The 23,694-nt window shown below is 33.9% G+C and overlaps 6 protein-coding genes across 12 annotated transcripts in view; 4 read left to right on the plus strand and 2 right to left on the minus strand.

Annotated features, from left to right (window-relative positions):
• Positions 1 to 277: 277 nt before the first annotated feature.
• LOC105458529 (fibroblast growth factor receptor substrate 2) lies at positions 278 to 3,270 on the plus strand. Its single transcript, XM_011703905.1, has 4 exons — positions 278 to 605; positions 920 to 1,242; positions 1,333 to 1,718; positions 1,798 to 3,270. The coding sequence occupies exons 2-4, from the start codon at positions 931 to 933 to the stop codon at positions 2,540 to 2,542; spliced, it is 1,443 nt and encodes a 480-aa protein (XP_011702207.1). The 5' UTR covers positions 278 to 605; positions 920 to 930; the 3' UTR covers positions 2,543 to 3,270.
• A 3,876-nt stretch (positions 3,271 to 7,146) lies between these two features.
• On the minus strand, positions 7,147 to 11,296 carry LOC105458530 (ankyrin-2-like). The gene is made up of 3 exons (XM_011703907.1): positions 9,670 to 11,296; positions 8,755 to 9,095; positions 7,147 to 8,402 (listed from the first exon to the last, which is right to left on the minus strand). Exons 1-3 carry the CDS (start codon positions 10,491 to 10,493, stop codon positions 7,837 to 7,839), a joined length of 1,731 nt encoding a protein of 576 aa, XP_011702209.1. The 5' UTR covers positions 10,494 to 11,296; the 3' UTR covers positions 7,147 to 7,836.
• Positions 11,297 to 11,759: 463 nt separating this feature from the next.
• LOC105458531 (serine/arginine-rich splicing factor 7-like) lies at positions 11,760 to 15,260 on the minus strand. 2 transcript variants are annotated; one of them, XM_011703908.1, is made up of 4 exons: positions 15,000 to 15,253; positions 14,335 to 14,717; positions 12,151 to 12,404; positions 11,760 to 12,067 (listed from the first exon to the last, which is right to left on the minus strand). In XM_011703908.1, exons 1-3 carry the CDS (start codon positions 15,006 to 15,008, stop codon positions 12,155 to 12,157), a joined length of 642 nt encoding a protein of 213 aa, XP_011702210.1. In that variant the 5' UTR covers positions 15,009 to 15,253; the 3' UTR covers positions 11,760 to 12,067; positions 12,151 to 12,154. The 2 variants fall into 2 exon arrangements, with proteins under 2 accessions (XP_011702210.1, XP_011702211.1); XM_011703909.1 differs by lacking the exon at positions 11,760 to 12,067 and adding an exon at positions 13,012 to 13,620 and having other exon boundaries at positions 12,316 to 12,404; positions 15,000 to 15,260.
• Positions 15,261 to 15,411: 151 nt separating this feature from the next.
• Positions 15,412 to 18,049, plus strand: LOC105458532 (intraflagellar transport protein 52 homolog). Of its 3 annotated transcripts, none has more exons than XM_011703911.1 (7): positions 15,412 to 15,465; positions 15,819 to 16,090; positions 16,207 to 16,424; positions 16,531 to 16,639; positions 16,707 to 16,989; positions 17,120 to 17,368; positions 17,470 to 17,812. In XM_011703911.1, exons 2-7 carry the CDS (start codon positions 15,960 to 15,962, stop codon positions 17,737 to 17,739), a joined length of 1,260 nt encoding a protein of 419 aa, XP_011702213.1. In that variant the 5' UTR covers positions 15,412 to 15,465; positions 15,819 to 15,959; the 3' UTR covers positions 17,740 to 17,812. The 3 variants fall into 3 exon arrangements, with proteins under 3 accessions (XP_011702213.1, XP_011702214.1, XP_011702212.1); XM_011703912.1 differs by lacking the exon at positions 15,412 to 15,465 and adding an exon at positions 17,966 to 18,049 and having other exon boundaries at positions 15,687 to 16,090; positions 17,470 to 17,685; XM_011703910.1 differs by lacking the exon at positions 15,412 to 15,465 and having other exon boundaries at positions 15,687 to 16,090.
• A 160-nt stretch (positions 18,050 to 18,209) lies between these two features.
• LOC105458533 (nuclear transcription factor Y subunit gamma-like) lies at positions 18,210 to 20,466 on the plus strand. The gene is made up of 5 exons (XM_011703913.1): positions 18,210 to 18,527; positions 19,131 to 19,263; positions 19,340 to 19,807; positions 19,883 to 20,056; positions 20,146 to 20,466. The coding sequence occupies exons 1-5, from the start codon at positions 18,505 to 18,507 to the stop codon at positions 20,317 to 20,319; spliced, it is 972 nt and encodes a 323-aa protein (XP_011702215.1). The 5' UTR covers positions 18,210 to 18,504; the 3' UTR covers positions 20,320 to 20,466.
• Positions 20,467 to 20,505: 39 nt separating this feature from the next.
• The window catches only part of LOC105458534 (eyes absent homolog 4), a 17,067-nt gene continuing 13,878 nt past the window's right edge, over positions 20,506 to 23,694 (plus strand). For 3 of the 4 annotated variants that reach the window (XM_011703918.1, XM_011703919.1, XM_011703915.1), the window contains exon 1: positions 20,506 to 21,155. The gene's annotated coding sequence lies outside the window, so the exon portion shown is untranslated. The remainder of the gene's footprint in view (positions 21,156 to 23,694) is intronic. The other variant, XM_011703921.1, reaches the window with a different exon arrangement.

Consider the following 23,694-nt stretch of genomic DNA (forward strand, 5'->3'; position numbering starts at 1 on the left):
AGAAGTTTCTAGAACCAACGTTTTGGGCGCGCAAATCACGCAATTGCGATCTTTGAGAAATTTCAAATTGAAGGAACCAATCACGTCGCAACGATCGGGCGTGTCTCATCTGCACTGCTATACTTAATGATGTGTTGTGCATGTATATATACATACATACAACCATCTGACGATGATAATGTAGATTTCGCAGTAATATTTTTACAAGTGATAATGCAGAGATCTTGTATTAACGACAATCGCTAAAAATAGGAGTGGCAACTTTCGAAGAATTGGACATGGGGGCATGTCAATCATTCTCGCGTATCTCGCCCCGACGATCTCCCCTCTGAAAGTTCTCCCCCTCTCCTACCCGCCCCTAAAGCTTATCAAATATTTGTAATTTGTAATTGAAACGTGCCTACGTTTGTCGCTTCGATGATGAATTTGACGCGATCCTCGTCAGTCCTATCGTACATTTTGTACAATCTCACGTGAATCGCGTGTATTATGGTGAAATGGCATAGTCGTGCCGATGTGCAGGAATATGCTGTCAGCATCGGGATAAGCAACGATCACGCTCGTCAGAAGACGTATCTTGTGTCGTTTTGGCTATGTCGTATTTGGTGAGTATATCTGATCTTTAATGCATAACGAAACGCGAGATAGATCGCTTCATATCCCTTGCGCTTTTTATCGTATTATGCTACATATTATAATTTTGCTCTTTGTTTACCCTCTGCTGTACCCTAAATCATTAGTCGACTGTCATAAGAAATGAAGGGTTGAAAGTACAGTCTGTATTTCTTTTTTTCTTTTTTTTTCTTTTTTTTTTTTTTTTTCAAGCAATGTGTTTCATGGTGTAAATACTGTAAATGCGTAAATGATGATTGATTTGTAACGGAATAAATTTTGCGAATTGTTGTGTTTTTGTTTTTAGAAAAATAAAGAATGGGTTGCGTCAATAGCAGAGCAGACGTTAATGATCTGCATCCCAATGTTTTTCAAGTAATGAATATAGACGATGACGGTAATTTCATCTCCCCTGGACGTTTGGAAGTCACCGAAGTAGACATTATATTGTATCAACGTAACAAACAGCCAATTAAATGGCCATTGCGCTGTTTGCGACGGTACGGATATGATCTGGAGGGACTCTTTAGTTTTGAATCAGGCAGACGCTGTTCCACAGGTCCTGGTATATATGCTTTCAAGTGTAGAAGAGCTGAAGAATTGTTTAATCTTGTACAGACAAAAATTCAGGTTAGTGTATCAATTATACGTTAATTTAACTAATATCAACATTAAAGTGTATGACGACAATATTGAAAGAAAATACTTTTTTATCAACAGGTACGCAACAACAGTGGAGATGATACGCTATCCAGAGACCTTCCAATCCCGTCGCATTCTGTTACATCAGTAGCAAATGTGGCAATACAAATGGAGCCTAATTATTTGGATCCAATATCATCTAGAAGTAACAATCGTACGAGTTCCAGATTTCCTTACAGCCAGCAAAACGGTATCCGAAGATTAAACAGTGTTGAAAGCAGTAGTAGCCCAATATCACCCCAAGGAACCTTGGGATCACCGTCACCATCCCCTGTGCTGCCACCACCGCCACCGATTTCTCAGCCTCATCCGTCCTCCCTGTATGTCAATGAGGAAGTTTTGTCATCTCTCCCCATTGTAATGGAGCGCAACAATAACAAAAGCCTTGGAAGGGCAGTACAAAGGTAAAAGATTTTGATTTGTTTAATCAAATAATGTAAAATATATACATCGGATAACACTGTTTCCTCGGTATTGTTATAGATTACCACATAACGCTTCTACGGTCAATAACGCGACGCCCAACAGTGGACCTGTGGAAACGGAATTGATACCCATTCAGTGTAGCACAGAAATAACCAATTATGACGCAACATCACCATTACCGACTGTAGCGCCCTATATGAACATAGACATCTGTAGCGAATCCAACCCAATCTCGCCAGTGCATAGTACTTCCGAGACGAATCAATTCAAGAAAGAAAGCAACGACACAGATGGATCTGAACACGCATATATGAACATAAGTCCTGGACAAGATCACACAGAAAATATTGCTGTTAGGGTGCGTCCGCCTCCATTGCTTGTCTTACATCCAGACGTGGAAGAAGGCTCCAGGCATTGCTACGCTAATCTAGAAGCAAACGAAATCGAAAGTCTGAGGAAGAGATTCTCTGGCACTTCGGTAGCTGAGAGGTCGCCCTTGGCACCTTCCACGCCAACGGGATGCCTGATCAGGGAGGTAAATTATGCAGTTTTGGATCTGGATAAGAAAGACGCACCAGCCGGCGTGTCGAACAATGCGGTAAACATTGCTCCTTCTCCTCCCGAATCTCCGAACAAGCCGCAGAAAGGCTACGCCACGATAGACTTCAACAAAACGGCTGCTCTCTCACACTCTGTTAATTCCAACCTCGTGAACGATAACGAAGGCTGCAGAAAAACTCGCCACAACTCTACGATAAGCGACCTGGTAGCTCCGTGCAGGCACAATTCAGTAAGTGATTAAGCGAGTGAAATATTTTATAGATTATATCGTATAACGATGTTCGTATAACGACTGTCTATCGTGTTCTTCGCTGTAGGAAGAGAAAAAAAGTTGGAAAAGATCGATTTAATTTTATCATGAGCTTCTGGAACTCATTCATGTCGTTTGATTACGCGTTAAACTTCCAAAGTTTCTCAGTACACTGGAGACTACATAGTAGTTGATATATATACCATGAGATATTCTAGTGTATGAATTTGTACACACACACATACACACAAGTTTTCAGTGCATTTTATCAGAGCAACAGTATTCAGACATAGTCTTTTTTCCAAGTCAGAAATAAGACAGCATAGAAAAAATGTTTTTATATGAGAAACGAGTAGATAAGTTTTTAGTACTTCATGCAAGCAAATTTTTTACATTTAGCATTTTACAAAGTAACACGGAGGAATTGGAAGCTAAAGTGCCCTAATCTTTTTCTGTAAATATCGTAGAAATTAATGTGGCTCAAGTGATCATAAGGAATACACAAAGTATGGTGTAATGTAAAGAAAGTATGATATAAATTACCATTGTATATGATAATGAGAATCATATAGAGATTTTTAAGTAATTGCTGTCATTTATATTCATTTATTATATTCATCACGAGAGCTAATAACAACAAAGTGTAAGTTTAATATGAATATTTATATAACTGGAGTAATCACTTAAAATAAAATTGTGGATGGCATATTCATTTAAATTTGATATGTATGACGTGAATAACTATTATAATACTAATATTAAAGACAGTGTTAAAACAGCTGATGCAGGAATTTATTGAGTTTCGAAGATTATTTATATATATATATATATATATATATAATCCGCTAAATATTGTTGATACATACATCAGCACAATATTATTGATTCAAATCAAAGACAACTTTCTCTTCTATAACAATTCTTAATCCAGTAATGAAATTACAATACATCCAAGATGTAAGTAATTAAAAATTTTTTTAATAATAAGTTTATGCACGTTGTCTAGTATGTTTATAATTGTTATAAAAAAAAGGATTTAAACCAAATATATCACATATTTATGTTACCAAAAGTATAATCTAAAAGACACATAGATGTATAAATATCTATAGAAAACAGAATATATGAATAATTAATTAGTAAATTTATCGATCATAAAAATATTTTCTGATACGTACGCGCATAAATATGGTCGCATTCGTGACCAAAGATATTAAAAGATCTGTAGAAAATATTGCGCGAATATATTAAATTATATATTATTTTCTATGTAACTTACATTTCAGTTTTCGTTAGCGAAAACTCAATTTATGCTGCTATTTCTGATAAATTTGACATGTAAGTCACACAAATACACATACAAATAACAAGTTTTGTTAAAAAAAAAAAGCGAATTTTCTTATAGAATAGACGAAATATTTGTATCATATTTCTTTGGAGACGTTGCATTTTAGATCGCGTTTTATAAATTTTTTGTGAGAATTTCTTAAGTATAATAAGGAATTGTTTAAGACAAGAATAAGATTACTGAGGTAATCGAAAATGCCAAATTTTACACAGACTTATTGTACAATTAACTTTACATGTAAATATATTATAGATATGCCTGTTTCCTTTTTGCTATTTCCCGCTTGCATGAAAAAAAGACTATTATTTGGCATGTATATATTTTTTATAGCAGAATTTTTATTATCATGTATAGTTTTCAATTATTTGAAAATTATTTGATACGAAAACGCTTCTACCGAACAGAAAATAATCTTACATATATATATATATTGGGAAAATGCATAACTCGATATTTTGGAATGAAAATTCTAATAACAGATTTTTAATATTGATAATTGTAGAATAAAAATCAGTATATTTAAGGTGACATTTAGGTCAAAAACATCTAAATATGTTGAAAACATTTTGGGAAATATTCATTATCTTATTGATATTAACGTATTCACTGCCATAAATATTTAGCAAGATAAAACAGATGTTGCATAGACTTTTGAGTCTCTTTGCAGCCCTTATTATTTAGGAAATAGTTGATTGATTGTAAAAAAAAAACAATAGAAAATAATTAAAATTTATATGATAATTGTCACGATGATTTAACGACATTAATCTAAAATATCTCACTTATTATTTATTGCATTAATATCATTCTTGATTACGAATTTTTAATATTAAATATTTTCACGAAATAACGAAGAAATATTTTTGAAAGACTGAATTGATTGATAATATAATAATATTTAGTAAATATATCAGAATATTTCATAAGCAGCTGTAAAAATACATTTTTTATTGTAAATTTTAAATATCTTTTAATGCAACGAATAATAAACGAGCTATTTCAGGCAATAACGCTAATGATTTGTATAATTTTTCCGCAATATGAATAGAATACTTTCTACAGGCTCTAAATAAATATAATCATTCAAAGAGATGTTAGAAATTGGTGGTGAATAAGTTAATACGAAATCTTTCTAGCTTTTTAAAATATTTTTTAAAATATTTTAATATTCTTTTAGTATTTCTTAAATCTCTAATATGAATATGCATCATTTCTACCAAAGTAATATAGAAGTATTGTAGCCTCTCCATTTTTTAAATAGCGAAAAGAATTCAGGCCTATACACTTTATTAGTAAATATCAGAAATGGGCAAAAGTCTCATTTTTTTCAACAATACGTAAAAATAACTTTCAGATTAAAAACTATATGAATAGACACTATACAGCAAATCAGAGTCAAACGCAGGTCTTGGCAGCTCAAAATAAAGTCTTCAATATATTTCTGTTAATATTTCTATTTTCTTATATATAATACAATCGCATTACTCCACTATATATTAAGAAGATGGGAATACTAACAGAAATGTATTGAAGACTTTATTTTTGAGCACCAAGATCTGCGTTTGACTCTGATTTGCCATACAGCGTCTATTCGTATCTTTTTTTTTTATTCAAATAACAAGGAATAAAAAACGACTATTTTTAATTTATTCGTTACGAATGTAATACTCATATTATTTATAGAAGTAATCATTATTCTTATACGAAGAAGAAATAATATTATATTATTTAACTAAATAAATAAAAAGTTGTTTAAATGATTACATGAACTATTATTTAAATACTGAATTTTGAAAAATTTATATAATATGAGCTCATCTCTGATATAATGCATAATGTTACGCACCATGTATAATGTTGTATGAAGAATTTTATATAATATCTATGCGCTTCAGTTGACAACCAATGTCAATATAGGAAACATACGATGAATAACAATGTGCAATGCTTGGCATAGATAAAAAAAAACTTTTGTATTCTATATATTATTATATACTTACAAAATCGAATGCGTGAATGTCTGCTAAAAAGAAATTTTTTTTTTCTAAAATGGATACATTATTGATTTTATTCGCGTATAATTTTGATTTTTGTTTTATTATGAAACATGTGCTATAATATTGTCATTAGCCATTAGTAAAACATTTAGTTTTAACAAAATTATCATCAGCGCTGGCTGTACGTTAAATATCGTGGATACGTGATTTAAGAATATACAATTATTTATCCAAAGAATATGTTTTTAAGATTACGTACTGCTTAAAATATTTTAGTTAGTTTAAGCAAAAATGTATAATCAAACTTTTTTTTGTTACAATATTTCTAGAGCCATACACAGTTTTGATAACGCAATCCATAACTTTTCCTTGTGCCAGAATTATTCATTACATTATTTGGTGATTTGATAAGATTAAGGATTTAAAAAAATTTAGGAACTGTAATTAAAGACTGTTATAATGAAAGAAAGTGTTATTGAAAGGAATGAGCGTGTGTGATCGAGCATTTCTGTAGAACATATTGTCCGTTCTACGAATACAAGTAGAATGTGCCAAAAAAAGATGCATAATTTGTTTTATAACGAGCTATTCAGAGCTTAAAGGTATAGTTTTAGGCTTTTTTGTGCTACATGCAAGTGTTCTTAAAATGAATACGACCGACAACAATGACAGTGTCATCACATCAATCTTGGATATGCAATATAGCAGCCTGTATTATATAAACACATACATCGAATTGAATGTGTATCGAAACGTGTGTGTATGTAAATTTGAATGCATGTATAAACATATGTATCATATATGCCATACCACACGCGCATACCTTAATTATAAGTAATAATATCATAAGAGCTTATCAGTAGGCCTCCAAAGGAAATGTGTCTCAGTGCTCGTGCAACAGTATTACATGCCTATCATTATCTTAATTTCTTCTAAATTTAGCAAATTCGTGATAAATGTAACTATGTAACTTTGTTGAAATGTGTTTAACATTGATAAATGTTACGCAAATCAATATTTTATGCGATCGATTCCGATCCATGTTGGCAAATGTTTTCGTAAATTTTAAATTTTGTACAGACAACTGCTGCAGCGTAAAATAAAATCTACATTAACTAGATCTACTGAAATGTCACGGCTATGAGACATGTTTTGTAATAGATGCATAATGAAATTCTATCGAAAGAAATCTACAGTTTGTACGTTTGTTCCCAATGCATGTAATGGAAAGAAGCCTATTATATGAAATATTATAGGGAAGACATATTTATTTTTATACAATGTCTCTTCTTGACTTTTAATCAATGAATTACATTACATGTACATTGTATGATCATTATATAATATTTATTTCATAATTCTAACACAGCCTTTCAGATATCATGTGATATACTTTGAGAAAAATATTTTAAAATCCATTTTTACTTAGCTGTACATACAAACATGCTCCCAGTCTACTCATTTTCGCTTCACTTCAGATTACGTGGATTTATAAAATATACACTAATATTATAAAAATCGTATTGTTTTATTTCATTCAAATAATCCCCGTTCAAATAATCATGACGATAACAAGTAAATTTGACTAAAACATTAATAATGTAATAATAATATCAAAATTATGCACGATGACAACAATAGTGAAAACAAAACGATAACGGCATTAACATTTATTTGTAAAATATATTTTGTATATTTTATGTAGAGAGTATATAGATGGTACGTTGCAATCTTTTGAATTAAGTGCACTTTGATCTACAGTCGGGATTTATAGCAACGATTTTATATTATACTTACAATATTGCACATATAATTTCTGCATACATCGAACGTGTACCGCGATATTGAGCAACAAGTATGATAATAATTGCACTTTCATGTCCATAGTAATATTTAGTGATCTTAAGCAAGCTGTCAGTTGAGGAAATCAATGGATTCCCTCAGGCGGCGAGTTGTCGACGTCTGGTCATTTCGTGATCGATCAAGAGCGAGATGTCGGGATGACGGCGCAGGAATAATGTCGTGCAATAATGCATAGTCTGACTGGGATCGGCGCCAGCCTTCAACAGTATCCTGACGGCGTTTACAAATCCGCTCTCGGCGGCAACTTGCAACGCCGTTAGACCGTCGATGTTGACCTTCTCCAATTGAGCCAAGGGTGAGGTGACCAGCAACGATACCGTCTGATGAAATCCTCTTGCTGATGCGAGGTGCAGCGGCGTGTTTCCGCCGGCGTCCTGCATGCCGGGATCCTCGCCATGCTCGAGCAACTTTGTCACCATATCAACATGATTTTTCCTCGACGCTATGTGCAACGGCGTTTCGCCGTACCGCGATGTAATGCCCGTCGGCGTGTGTTGTATCAACAATATCGCCGTGTTTAACGCACCGCATTCTAAACTCTCGTGCAAAGCGGTCTCTCCGCGATCGTTCTTCAATGCGGTATCCGCACCGGCGGCCAGAAGTGTACCAATCAGCGACTCGATGTCGGCCTTGTGATTGTTATCTGTAAGATAACGTGCCATTGAAGCTTTTGCAATTACAAATATCTTTTGATTGTAAAGGTGATTGAGAGTTAAATATCTTTTGAAAACTGACAACAACTTCAAAGAAACAGATAAATTATAGTAGAGAACTCAAGTAGATTTCGTTCAACAGAATTTAAATTTGAAGCTTATATACATAGTTACGAGGATAATGTAATAATAATTAAAAAGTTAATTAAAAGTGATGATGCCTCGACTGATTTTTGTCAAGGAAAAATCGATTTCAAGTGTCCAAAAAAATCCGCAATTTAAAGAAATCACTCTTAGTGAAAATTATTCTGCTCTATGTACAGACAATCATAATAGTCGTACCAAAGATAGTCGACGATGCTAAAATGTGCAAGGCACTTCGACCTTGATGATCCTTAGCATTAATCGGTCCCGCTCTCGCCAATAAGTCTAGCGTCTTCAGGGCCGCATCGAAATTATGGCCGAGAGATTTTAGCGACGTGTGAGCCAGTTGACGAGAGAGCACGTGCAACGCAGTTGATCCACTGCCGGCCTCTTTGACGCCCGGCGGACAGTTGTATTTCAAGAGGTCCTCCACGAATTTCAACACGTTGCCCGGTCCGCCATTCAGGATTACTCTGTGAAGTGCCGTTTCACCCCGCGGCGAACGCACAGCTGGGTCGCACCCGTTTGCTAGTAGCGCGCTGTAATCCGGCGATTGAAAAAATACAATATAAAAAATTTATTTGTACGTACGTGTATTTTACTATTATTACATAGTAAAAATAAAGATAAAATTTTTTAAGAAACAATTTTTTACCAATACGTTACAATATTCTGAACACGATAACATCACGGAAATAAAAATAGCTCTGTGCCGCAAACATAAAGTTATTTTTAACTTTTACGTCAATTCATCAAAGAGAATTTTTGTATCGAAGATCGATATCGCGTTTTAAGCTAATTTTTTTCTTTAACATTACGGAAAAATACTTTCCATTAAAAATAAATTTATAATAAATCTATAAGGTAATCTGTAAATCTGTACGTCATTCTTAAAAATCTTAAATAACTTTTCGGTATAAATTTCTGACGTAAATACATAATGCCACTCTGAAGATCAAGTAAAACAATTATAAAAACAATAAATTAAATATTCAAGAGATAATATTACGATGACTCGTGAATGAAATCAAAGCTCTAAATTGATATAGATTGCAAGGAGAAAGTTATACAAAGAAATGTGATATCTAAACGATTGCGTTCTAAAAGATGTACCTCAGCACAGGCAGGCAATGATTCGTTGCTGCCATCAATAGGGGTGGATCACCCGACACGTTCCAATCCGGTTCGTCCAGGTTTTGCACGCAACCGTTGGCGATCAACACCGAGACTTGCTTGGCGTTTCCCGATCGTACGGCATCATAAAACGATTCGTCATCCTGCCAACCGATAATTTCTCCTTCAAATTCATCCTGTTTTTCATCCGTATCCAGGCAAATTTCCGCCAGATTTTCGCAACAAACTCGCGCGTCGTCCATCCCGTAATCTCGAAATTTCTTCCCGACGTGAACACTACTGTTGCACGCGTATCCTTCCTGATGCATTTGTATCTCTAGCACGCTCCGATTCTTTTCTTCATCTTTGCAGGCCTGGTCCCTTTTCGCATTGCATGTGCAGGTTGCACTTTTCGGCGTGGTATTATCCGCCAATAAAACCGATTCTTTCTCACGCCTCTCATTATCTTCGAGGGACAACTCCTCGTTTTTGGATTTATTCACTCGCAAAATATCATTTACCGAATTTACAGAGATACTTTCTTCATCCCTATTTTCCTTCTCTTTTTCGAACACTCCCAGATCCCCGTCGAATGATTCGTCAGGCAGAACGTTGACTTCCACGGAAGAGAGCGTCGATTCCTCGAAAGACGAATCACCTGTTGCGAGACTGGCTCGAGATGACGACGAGATCTCCTCCATGTCGGGGACAGTGTTCGGGTCGTCCAGTTCTCGGCCGTTGAAAAGTATTTTCGCAGCGTCGTGCGAACTCGTTGCTTTCTGCTGCAGCTCACGTTCCGCCGTCATTTCGTACGCGGAAGTCATCGCGCCCGCACGCTTAATTGGCCCTGATTATTTGTTCACGCAATTGGCTCGACACTCTCGACGCGGAACGATACCACAGGCAAATGCGTGTAATTGATCTGCTGCGTGCTGCAAGAAATTTCGCTTTCGCCACTCGGACGCTAGCAATATTACACCTACCTATACAATAAAAACCCGCGCTATAATTAAAAAAAAAAAAAAGCGCAACGGAAGGTCAACGAAACTTGATGTACGGATCAAACAGAACCGAAGCGAGTAAGAATCGTCGGCGTTTTACGACGCTTTACCACGCTTTACTAAAAACGTGCCTCTACCGGCTGTCTTGCTGTCTACACCGGCTTCTCCCCTTTTTCTTCCTCTTCTTCTTCGGCTCCCTCCACTTCACCATACTACCATTCTGTGTATCGCGTTGTAGCGCGTTTCGTCTTCATTCGTTGTGCCTACCCCACTTTACCAGTCTGCGTGCTCCTTAATCCTCCTCAAACGAGCCATGGGTGCCGAACCATTGGAATTTGGAGCGATAATACAGTCGAATATATTTGTACTCTTGTAAATGTATAAAAGTTACATTTTTCAAAATTAGAAAAGCACTATATATATTAAAATCAAAATATAATATTTTTATAATTATATCCTACAAAATTGTGTCTAATATAATTATCAAGTAATTATGGCAAAGTGCTTATACTTAGCACATGAAGTCAAAGTCATTCACTTTTGCGTCACTTTTCGCTCTTTCATTATCATTTTAAATAGTATTCAGTATACCTAAATAATATATATTGTGCATATACTTCTCTCTCTCTCTCTCTCTCTCTCTCTCTCTCTCTCTCTCTCTCTCTCTCCTCATGCATGTAATTTATCACTTTAGTTAATTCGACAACACGAATCTTAATCAATCTAGGAGTAAAGAAGAGACATGTAATATTTTTAACAATTAACGAAAATATAATTAGTTCACATTTCTTACTTTACCAGTTAATTTTTAATTCAGCTTCTCTCGCACGACACAATGTGATTGAAAATATCAGCAAATCGGATCACACCGTTCGCTACGCCTATTAACTCGCTACCGTCGAGTACTGATAATACAAAAAATTTCAAGAGAGAAGAAAACTCGACGACGCATCGCGTGATCACGATCAAACACACAGATGTATGCATATACGAACGGGAAGAAGGGCTGTATATATATGCATGCGTTTTATTGTGGAAACTTGGGATTTCAACGAAACGATGGACATTATAATTGAATGTACGATATGATCCCATACGTCTAAAAACTTTATTGAATATCAGTTTACAGTAACTTAAATGCGAGCGATGAATATGACAAAGAACTAAAATCGCGTAACCGGTAAAGTAACAATGTATTTTCTTTCACATAGAATCCTTTATTTATTATATAAAGTTACGATATCAGTTACAAAAAAAAAAAAAAAACAGGTGAGTCTTATATATATGCTAAATAATAAACCAATTTGCAATCGATTGAACTGTTAAAGGGATTGTAGCTTTCTAATTAAATCAAACGAATCTTCGATAAATGTCAAATCCCATAAATGTTAAATCCACTGAAACACAGAAACTCACAATATTATTACATTCATTCAACGATAATAACAATTATATTAATTTATTTGTTATATGTACCTACCATTTTATCTGCTTCGTGATCTGGAAACCGATCGAGATTTTGACTTGCTTCGATCTTTGGAAACAGACTTCCGTTGTTTCTTGCGATATTTATCCTTGGCGCAAACGCTCCTGTTACGAGATGGACTGCGCCGTGATGAGCGCGAACGCGAACGATTACTGCGAGATCTTGAGCGGGAACGTGAGCGCGATCGTGATCGCGATCGCGATCGCGATCGTGATCTTGATTTGGACTTTGATCGCGAACGGGACCACCTAAAGTAAAAGTCATAATAAATAAATGTTAAAAAAATATAGTCATACATATATTTTGCCTATCTATTACTACAGACCATTAATATAAGACATGATTATTAAAACTGGTGATTATTCGATTTTTATCGATTTTTATATAGTACATATCCCCAAAATTATTGACAGCAATCCTTTATCATTAATAATGATAAAACCTGATCCTGTTAAATCTTTAATTTACATATAATTATCTGTTAAATGTACCACAAGTTTATCATCTTTTACAAACATTGAAAATATAATATTTAGATATTGAGTTCTGTCTCTCTGAAATGTATATTAGTATAACAAATAATTATTATCCCAACTCTGATGTATATAAACTCATTAATTTTTAAACTTTACATGTTCATTATAAAAAGCTTTATTTAATATCTCTGAGCAAATCCTATTTGACAAGATTGTTCAATTGTTTTCATAAAGAAATGCAATTATCTTTATAAATCAAATCATGCAAACTTGCTTACACATAATAATGTAACATGAATTCGTTTATGTTGAAAATTCATTCAGCCACTGTAAATATTAATTTTTATAGAATATATACTTGACTGTTCTACATATGTACCATCTTTCTCGGCTGTGCTTATAGTAGACAATTGTGGATTGCGTGCGCGATAGCTGCACCGAGAAGGGAGAGCGGATGAGCCCTTTATGCAGATGAAATTACGAGAGGGTCCGAAATGAACGGATGAGGAGTGGCTAAAGACAAGACCGCTGAAAGTTCGTCTCTCAGCAATCGTTAAGTATTACGACGATGACGACAACGACGACAACGACGATGATGACGATGAAGACGACGCGATGACGACGCAACGACGACTACGACGGGAACGACGATTAGGCAGAAATCACGGAATCAGCTGAATGAAGAACGCCAGAAGTGCCAGACGTGCATAAATTCTCGATTTAGGGTTATGGTCTGTGGTCAGCGGATTGGTATCGTAGCAGTGCGCAGAACTAGCCACCCCGTGTCCGGTCGGTCGCGGCCCATGTTTGCCGCGTTTTCTCGCCCGCAGAGTGTGCAGAGGGAAACCCAAAGTAGATGCGGAGTGCTCTACGCTGTAACTACGACGCGCGGTGTGTCACAAACGTGAACCCAAGGCGAATCTCGCGCGACAATGTCAGGTAGCAACACACATTTCACATGCGTGTGCTGTATGTTCAGCCGCAACTCCTATAAATAACGGGCAATATTACGTTGGCCGCTTTACAAACTTACACTTTCTTTATGTTTGTAGAAATTTCTTTTCTTTTCTTTTCTTTCATTACCAATTATGTCTAAGTAGCGTTTTAATCACCATTGCTTTAATAATGGCACCTATACAATCTTTTTCATAAATGCAAAGTGAAAGTGGCACAATGATTGCAATATTGTGACAGTCAATTAATCAAATAAATTTCATATAACTCAACAGAGAAATCATACTGTATACATTAAATATTTATGTACTGTATACATTAAATATTTATGTCCTATTAAATATTATTGTAAATATCAAATAAAGAATGCCTAATTAAAGGCCTAAATTCAAATGTGGTTAATTCATACAAAATAGTCTTTGCAATTGTAAACATGAACTCTCATCTTGGTTCACACATAAAGCTATTTTTCTGAAACAACTCTTTTTGCAAGATAACTCTCCATATATTGTATATGGAAATACAGTAACTTGCATATACGCAATATTATTCAATACACAGTTTTTTAAACATACATACATTAACACATATATACATTTTGATGAATAAATCAAATATATATATATATATATATATATATATAAATTTGATTTTTTAATTCAAATTTTAGATATTTTTGTTCTTTTATATATATCAAAATAAATATAAAACTATTAATCTCAATAAAAAGAAAACTTCCACAACTTACTTCCTTCTACGAGAACTTCTATGACGGTGACAATCTCTTGCATAATGGCCTCTTTCACCACATTCGTAACATTTATCTTCTGGATGAAAAGGTCTTCCAATGCCTCTTCTAGAGAAGCCTCTGTCTCTTAATTTCTTTCCATTTGACAATTCCACGCGAACGCGTCTTCCACATATAATACGACCGTCCACTCCTCTCACAGCATCCTCTGCATCTCTAGGATCTTCAAATTCAACAAAAGCAAATCCAGGAGGGTTTCTGGCAACCCAGACATTACGCAAAGGTCCGTAGTAGGAAAATACATCCTCCAATTGTTGCTTACTAGCACTGCTCCCTAAATCTCCCACATAAACCTTGCCATCCGAGGAGGGATAACGCGATACCTAATAAACGTAACAAAAAAAATATATATATAAGTAAAATATCAATATATGTATATAAATAAAATGATAAGTTCACGAAATCTTTTTCTCATCTCTGTATATTTAACTTGAAGAAAAACCATTCATAATCATTATATATCTAAAAATTTTTTCCAAAATAACATTAAAATAAAAAAATACGGGATTCTCCAAATTGGCGATGAAGCGATAATGGTTTTATTACTTCCGAAACACATTGAGACAATGTTGAAACAATAACAACCCGGATCTTTATTATCTTACCTTGCTCATTTTATTATTAGCCTTGTGGAGTTCTTGTGGATGCAGATGTCTACAAAGGAACCAAACGGCAGATGTCTAGAAAGAACTAATGGATCGAAACTACAGCATATTTTCCGGAAATATAACGGCGATGGCCAGGCGAGCAGCAGCTTTCCGCGCACGTTATCGATTCAGGGAGAAACAAATTACAAATTGATTAGAAGTCCCACTGTAAGACCAATTTTTCAATAGCGCTTCCACCACGATATTTACGATAATGTCCACCAATGCCGAGAGCCGAGTCGGCCGAGAATATTTTCTACGTGCCCCGGTTAACTTATTTGACCAATCACCAACGAGGAGATTTATGCAGCTCACATCACAGTGCCCATTTGGAGCATATTGATGCACGAGGTCACTCTCGAGAGACGAGACGACGAGAGAGTGCAGAGATGATACACCAACGACACGCGCGTTCAGTTACCGAGTTAAGGAGTTAAAGTTTCGTAATTATCAACCGGGATAACTAAAGAACATTAACATTATCGATTGCTTTGTGACAAAAATTATAATTACTATATATAAAAGAAAAGAAATTATATATAACACAAAATAAAGATAAAAGTTATCCAGTTTCTAAAAATTATTGTAAACATTATTTATTATTTATTATAAAAATATGTAAAAAATATAATTTTTATTTAAAAAATCCTATTATCGCTAATATATATTAGAAGGCGACTATAACTTGGACTAATCGTATTGCATATTTGTGTTAATTGATGCCTGAAAGAAGCATATGATAATTACGTTGTCGACGATTATTGATCATAATTGCAGAGTATATATTTGATGCTACATGGTTGTCATAGCAACGACGCGATGAAATATTTTGACGTGCACTTTCGATAATTATCGTGCTAAACGTGATGTCGGATTGCCGTACATTACAAATCACTCGAGCAGAACAATAATCCAAGAATGAGTACAATTTTTGGCGGTGGCGACGCTAATGAAAATATTATTTTTGACATATCCAAAAATGAGAGAAAATTAAATGAAGAGTTTAAAATACTTCAGCGAAAACTGAAAACAAAGTGGAAGTTTATCGAGTAAGCTAAAATTTCCTGTAACGAATAACTCAACATTATTTAATATAATAATATAAATTGTATCAATCAACATTTCTGTTAAGTTGAAAAACTTATGCTCAGAAAATATATTTTAGGAACAATGAAGTAATATCGCAAGAATTATTGGCGAACGCCAAGATCCTAGTATTGCCAGGACCACTAAGCAAATTTACGGAGCTCGAAATGAATTCCATTAGAACTTTCTTAAATTCTGGTGGCAATGTTCTTGTCACACTTGGAGAAGGTGGTGAAAATAAATCCAATACGAACATTAATTTTTTGCTAGAAGAATTTGGTATAATGGTAAACAATGGTACGTAAAATATTCACACCCAGAGAAAAAAAATGACTTAGCTCTTTTTTTTTATCAAATTCCTTTCTGTGTACAGAAATTTACATTTTAATTTTTATATTTGCAGATAGCGTAGCTCGCATGAGTTATAGCCAAACAATGCATCCCAAAGAATCTTTAATCTCTCAAGGTTTATCAAACAAATCTATCTTTCTGAAGAATCACGATGAATACATGTAAGATGATCTTATAATATTCAACTTGTGGTATTAACTCTAAATATTAATAAATGATTTATTTTAGTGGTATGAAATTTTTGTATCCTTATGGTGCAACGTTAAACGTAGTGCAACCATCTGTTGTCGCTTTATCCAGTGGCTCAATCGCTATTCCAATGAACAGGCCAATTTGTGCGTATCATTGTGTAAAAAGCAGTAATGGCAAGCTCGTTGTATTAGGTTCATCTAGAATGTTGACAGATACTTATATAGAAAAGGAGAGCAATGATGCATTACGGGAAATGATTTTTGACTTTTTTGAATTAAATGTCACAGAAACGGTGGATCTTCATATGGATGATGTAGAAGTAAGTTATTTTTATCACAGGCCATGGTTAACTTTTTACTAAATATATAAATTGTAAAGATTAAGATTTCTTACCAAATTTTCCTCTACACAAACTATGATTGACAAGTTATATATCTTTATGTGTGCAGTTTTGGGAGTACAACTTTGTACCAGATATAACACAACAGGCTGACAATCCGAAAGTTTGCACACAAGATTTAGATAATATTGACATACCTCGCGAATACACTAAATTGTTTAAACATCATTTTTATTCTATAAATTTAAACATGGTACCGGCATGCATAAAAGCATATGAGGCTTTAGGAGTAAAACACGAACCACTCACTTTGATTCCACCTCATTTTGAAGCACCTTTACCTCCCACGCAAGCGTCGGTAAATATCTATATTTCTGAATTTGTTTCATGAATTTATTTTCTAATTTATGATTATGCTTTAGATAAACTCGGTTAAATGAACTCGAAATAATTCTACAGGTATTTCCTCCGAGCTTCCAAGAGTTACCTCCACCTGCTTTGGAGCTGTTTGATCTAGATGAGGCTTTCAGTTCTGATTTATTAAAATTATCACAGCTTACTAATAAATATATGGCAACGAAGGAGCTATCAAATGACAAGGAATTAGATCACTATATCATGGAATTTGGAAGTATAATAAGGATAAACAATTCCGACATACACTCTGCTAAACAAGTATTGAATTCTGTTTTTCAAAAAATCTGTAGTTATAAAGCAATGCATGATTGAAATTTTTGTATAAAAAAAAAGTAATTTTTGTATAGAAAAAAAAATGTAATTTATTGCAAATAGTTGATTTTATAATACTAATCGATTAAAGTTTAATAAATGGAAAAGAAAACATTCTATTTTAATTTCCTTTCACGATAATTCACGTTTTTATTAATGTGTAGCATCTATGCTATTCCATATTATCAATAAAATATGGAATAATTCATATTTATACTATTTATAGCTTCTGCAAGCAGGAAGCGACAATACCGACTTTGCCGGGTAGCGATTCTAGTATCGTGGAACACAAGAAAAAGAACAGAAAGTATAAAAATGTGAAGAGCGCCACGCAAGCGGTAAACCTGGCGACGGGGCTTGAGAAACTCGAACGCCGATTGGCTAGTCTGGTATGACATTAGTGACTTTTCACATGTGGACATAATCTAGGGATTTATTGGAAGAAAGAACATAGGAAATTATTAACCAATCAGAAATCTCTAGACAGATAGAGAAAGGATTGTTGTGTTGGACAACTTGTTTCTTTTTTTTTTCGTGCCCAGCTTCTAATTAAAACTAACCTCCAAAACTGTCCAGAAGCCTCTTCTAGAGAGAGTTTACTGGCAGAAACACAATTAGTTATAATCGTTGTCTCTGAGATTTGAAATATTATTTCGGCTGAAAATATAATTTGAAAAGCCATGGTTACTACAATAATAAAATAGTTTTTACAATTTAAAAAAAAGATCTCTGACTTTTATCAATTAATCAATTGGTCGCTACAAAATGTCCGTGTTTTTCGTAAATGCGTAAGTAAACAAATTCTTATTGTTTTTTAGGTTATGCATTATTACATTCGCGATATATTGTAAAATAAGTAAAAAGAGAATAACATCCGTTTACAAAATTATTTTGTATTTTTTTGTGTTTAAAGTATTTTATAATGTGGTATCATGGTATTCATTCTGATATACTTACTGCACAATAAGAAAATGTTAATATTTTAATAACAGGAGTTTAACAAAAAATTGCATATTTTATTAGAAAAATATTTAATATATATTAAATTAAATTATTTCTAAGAGTTTGTGAGCATCCTTTTTTCTACAAAATCTTTGTTAGGATTTTTGGCTTTGTAAAAGACAATTATATTTTGGATTATATTGTTTCATCATTTTTTATCGTATAAATTTATATTTTATTTAAAACTATAGTATTAATATCAGATATATATATATATATATATAGATTCAAATTTTCATATTTGTGCTAAATATCTAACTAAAGTTTTCATAAATACAATATTGTTTGAGATAAATAAATGAAGAATAAAACAAGACATTTGTTTTTGCGGTTGCTATAAAACTAAACGTATAAAGTGCAATTACAAAAATTATTTTCTTCATTTTTAGGAATCAAGATAGCGAAGTAGAGGGTGACTCAAATGGCGACTTGCAAATCGCTTCACCAGGCAATTCCGAAGCTCAACAAGCATTGACTCATTTCTGGCCAAAAGTCATGGAAGAAATAAAAAATATTACAACTGTTAGTAAGATTATAATAGTGAGATAAAGTATAACTACACTTTTTCAATATTTAGATAAACATTCCTGTTAAACAGATGGATCTTAAAACACAATCTTTACCATTGGCAAGGATAAAAAAGATCATGAAACTAGATGGAGACGTAAAAATGATAAGTGCAGAAGCACCTATGCTCTTTGCCAAAGCGGCAGAGATCTTTATACACGAACTGACCCTTAGAGCTTGGGTGCACACAGAAGATAATAAGAGACGAACTCTTCAACGGAATGACATTGCAATGGCGGTTACAAAATACGATCAGTTTGATTTTCTTATAGATATAGTACCCAGAGACGAGATAAAACAAAGTAAGGCGCAGAACGAGGCCACTGTACGTACATCTATGAACTCGGATCAAGTTCATTATTACTTCCAATTGGCTCAGCAGCAAGCTTCGGCGAATCAAGGTGTGCAGAATAGTGGCACTACTACGCAACCCATACAAATTGTCCAACCTTCTGGCGGGCAAATCCAGACTATCAACATTGGCAGTCCGGTAGAACAGGTATATTACTTTCTTAACTAGTTCAAGAACAATTCATATGTACACAATTGATCTTAATGATTTTATCAATTTTAGGAGAGTACCAACACCACCACAGCCCAAACAGTTACAGTTCAAAGTCCACAGCAATCATCCAATCAACAAATTATTCAACTGCAACAACCGCAACAGCCATCCACTACACAAGCCGGAGGAATACAAATTGTTCAACAGATTGTCACTCCTAGCGGCGAAATTCAACAGATACCTGTGAGTGAAAAATTTCTTTATAAAATGAATTATTTATTTGTTTGATTGCGTGTCGTTTGATTGCCTTTGGTCCTCTTTTTCTCTTTTAGATTCAATTGACTCCCCAGCAATTGCAGATGATTCGCATGCAAGTGCAAGGCGGGAGCAATCAACCAATTATAATCCAAACTGCACCCATTCAAACTCAACCGCAACTGATACAAGTTGCACAGGGCTCTCAAGCTCCAGTTTTTTTACAAGCCTCCAATGCTGATACCGAATAATATTAATTATTTTTTTAGTTATATTTATTAACAATATAATGAGAAAAGAGATTTTGATAGATCAGATTATCATTGCGTAATTAAAATGACTCGATAAATTATCCAATTCCAAACATTTAAAATAAACATTTTTTTTTTACTTATAAGCAACTTGATATAAAGAAAAAGAAACGATTGTTTAATAATTGAAATCAGATTAATTTCAGTTAATTAATATTAAATGACTAGAATAGTCTTTCTTTTTTATTCAAATTTATTTCTGTGTATTGATGAATTTATCATACAATTATACAATAAATAATTATACTTCATTGTAATACTGCCTCGCTATTTTATTATTCGCTGTTGTGATGAAATATAGTTACTAAAAATTATTAACATAAAATCGAATTTTCCATAATGATTTGTCAAAACGAATTTTAATAAGTATTTATTTAGAAGGTGTACTGCACTTATTTTATGATGTCTCGCTCGTGTACTTTTTAAATAACCTATAAAAATTATATGAAAATTCTTTCTCGAAAATATTTCTGTTCATCGTGAATCGCCAGTGCATCCGAGCGTTGTTATACTTGTTATAAACTGATCGAAGGATTGGTCACTGAAGCGAAATGAGGTGAATCAAGGCGATGTAAGGTGAAGAATAAAGATAAGCAGCCAACGCAAGATGTAATCTGATTCGTACGTCGCGTTCCTTAGCCGTTGGCTGCCTGCTTCGCATGGCTGAGCTTAGGACTGGCTGGTGCAACTTGTATTATGTTTCACGTTGCTGCGGTTCTTGTCCGGCGAGTCTTGACGCAGAATCTCTACAATAGCCTCGGAAATGTCACGTAACAGTAACTATACGCATTCTTATTAAGTTGTTAATATGCGCATTAATGTTACGCTATCGATCTTAATGTGAATGAAAAATAATTACGCATTCATTAATCATACGCTTATCGTGGAGCGTATATAACCTTAATTATTTCACTCACGATAAATGACAATAAATTCGTACTTCAAAAATTGAATATTCAATTTTAATATGTAAATGAAAATAATTACGCATTCATTAATCATACGCTAATTATGTCGTGGACCGCGTATATAACCTTATATCATTATTATTTTATTGACAATAAATGACAATAAATTCATGAGCGTATACTATATAAATTTGACTTCAAAAATTGAATATTCAATTTTAACATAATAAATATTCCTTTATTATCTAATTTTTAATTCATCTATATTATCTACGAGAAATAAACTTAAGCGCGAATGAACTATATAGAGGAAGATAAAATGAGAGACATCAGCGGCCGATATTTGCCGATATATATTAAAACTTGATCGATCGGCGAATACCAATTCGCCGGGAAACCCTCGAATATATATACGGGGTGCTGAAAAGAAAACGTATTACATATATATATAAAGTTTACTCTTGCGAATTTTTTCTCTCACTTGAAATAAATATGAAAAATATTTTCAGTTCTGCAATATTATATTTAACACATTACTATTTTTTATTTTATTTTTTAATGGTTGGCACAATCTTAAAATTGGTACATAAAATTTTCCAACGTTCTATAATCTTGTCAAATTATCGTCGTTAATACATATCCTAAATGGAATAAACTAAATAAATTTGGATAATCAGGATACAGAGTAGTGTGCAAACTTTTTTTTTATTAGCACGGAACAAAGACATGCTCTCTGTACCGGAATGCTTCTCAAACGCTTAACAACGATTGTCGGTATCGTTGCATAATTTTTTTGACATATAAGCCATATAAAAAAGGGTCGTGAAGCGTTTGAGAATCCCGGTACTGTTTACACACAGACGTTGCGGTCCTGATTGTCAGGGAAACTACGTCACGCAGCGCATGTCACGTCGGCAAGGATCTTAATTAATATAATTTAGATGTAGGCATAATGTATCGACGAATATAATTTTGCGCTACGAAAAGATATAGAAAAACGAAAAAGAAAAAAATTGATAATTCACGCGAAATCATGAGAAATTCCTTATATTGTCAACGAGCGTGGCGATAATTTTCGCGCATCCCGAAATTTGTATTTGTCGGAATTACACTGGGGCAATTGACGATCGCTCGATTTTAATTCCTTGCCGTGACCGCCCGATAGATCCTTTCCACCCCGTGATCTACGCCACTGCCTAAATACTCGGATTTCACGACATGTTTACAAAGATCCTAGAGATAAGTTGAGAATGGCCGCCGCAGCCCCATGCCTCCTCCATGGGTGTAAGGTGACAGCTGCCTGCGCCTGCGTTGTATGCACATACACACACACATACACACGGAGTGTTCTTAACGAAAGAAAAGACATGGAAACCGAGTGACAAACATAAAACGAATTAATTATTTTAATTCGCAAGTTGTCGCCCAATTATTTAACATTTTAAATAAGTATTTCCAAAAGCTATATTTCCAAAAAACAAAATTAGAGCATTCTCATTGTAATTTTCATGTTTCTATTATTAAACTTTGCTTGCTCGAGATAGGAATAAAAAAATTAATAACTTTTAATTGTCTTTTGAAAAACAGGATTTTTTTCAAAAAAAAGCTAGCACTTCTACTAACACAAAATTCATGTTTTTTTTTTATTCGTTATAAATAACGCCGGTGGTCAGTATACGCTTTTGTCTTTATAGTATTTGAAACTGAATCGGAAGGATAGAACACCCTGTATAGCAAAGGGAGAACACACATACCTACTCACAGCAAAATCCTCGTCGCATACGTATATACATCCGTCTTCTACATACAACGATAAAACGGGGAGAGAGATATCTCGCTTACACTGGCCCAAAATTCGCAGAATCTCTCTTGCATCCATTTTTGCGAGATTATTACTTCAAGTACACGTATCATATATTCATTCATTGCAAAAGACACTCTTTTTCTCTCTCTCATTGGCTTCTATCAAGATTATATAATTTGCATCAACATATAGTATCTCGTCAATCTTCTTCAGATCTTCGTTGACGAATGTGTCAATACTTATATCCATTAACCCTTTGCGATCCTTTGTTGACGTGAACTTGACATGATGATTCATGATAATCCTCGCGAAGGTCTCCGAGCACTTGAGACAATGATCGAATGATTATGAACATACTGAGAATATCCATAAAACGCTCAAGATAATAAACATTTTGAAATCGTTTATATCTTTCATAATATTGAAATAATAATAAAATACTTAGCAATATTAATTTATCGAAATATGGAAATTAATTTTGAATTTTGCCTTTACAAAGGTAAAATCTCCTTCTCTCTTTTGAGATAATTTATCAGTTACATAAATCAACAAGTTAATTTTTCCAATTATTACCTATGTATAATATATATATATATATATATA

This window comes from Wasmannia auropunctata, unplaced genomic scaffold, assembly GCF_000956235.1.
Source record: "Wasmannia auropunctata unplaced genomic scaffold, wasmannia.A_1.0 LD334508.1, whole genome shotgun sequence".
In the NCBI taxonomy this organism is placed as follows: Eukaryota; Metazoa; Arthropoda; class Insecta; order Hymenoptera; family Formicidae; genus Wasmannia; species Wasmannia auropunctata.

Coding starts and splice junctions, on each gene's coding strand:
- LOC105458529 (XM_011703905.1), top strand. CDS start 931: ATGGGTTGCGTCAATAGCAGAGCAGACGTTAATGATCTGCATCCCAAT. Junction 1,243..1,332: donor TTGTACAGACAAAAATTCAG/GTTAGTGTATCA, acceptor TTTTATCAACAG/GTACGCAACAACAGTGGAGA. Junction 1,719..1,797: donor CTTGGAAGGGCAGTACAAAG/GTAAAAGATTTT, acceptor GTATTGTTATAG/ATTACCACATAACGCTTCTA.
- LOC105458530 (XM_011703907.1), bottom strand. CDS start 10,493: ATGACTTCCGCGTACGAAATGACGGCGGAACGTGAGCTGCAGCAGAAA. Junction 9,096..9,669: donor CATTGCCTGCCTGTGCTGAG/GTACATCTTTTA, acceptor GCCGGATTACAG/CGCGCTACTAGCAAACGGGT. Junction 8,403..8,754: donor AGCATCGTCGACTATCTTTG/GTACGACTATTA, acceptor GTTATCTTACAG/ATAACAATCACAAGGCCGAC.
- LOC105458531 (XM_011703908.1), bottom strand. Junction 12,405..14,334: donor AGAAGTTCTCGTAGAAGGAA/GTAAGTTGTGGA, acceptor CTTTTACTTTAG/GTGGTCCCGTTCGCGATCAA.
- LOC105458532 (XM_011703911.1), top strand. CDS start 15,960: ATGAGTACAATTTTTGGCGGTGGCGACGCTAATGAAAATATTATTTTT. Junction 16,091..16,206: donor ACAAAGTGGAAGTTTATCGA/GTAAGCTAAAAT, acceptor AATATATTTTAG/GAACAATGAAGTAATATCGC. Junction 16,425..16,530: donor TGGTATAATGGTAAACAATG/GTACGTAAAATA, acceptor TTATATTTGCAG/ATAGCGTAGCTCGCATGAGT.
- LOC105458533 (XM_011703913.1), top strand. CDS start 18,505: ATGTCCGTGTTTTTCGTAAATGC. Junction 19,264..19,339: donor AAATAAAAAATATTACAACT/GTTAGTAAGATT, acceptor CCTGTTAAACAG/ATGGATCTTAAAACACAATC. Junction 19,808..19,882: donor TTGGCAGTCCGGTAGAACAG/GTATATTACTTT, acceptor TATCAATTTTAG/GAGAGTACCAACACCACCAC.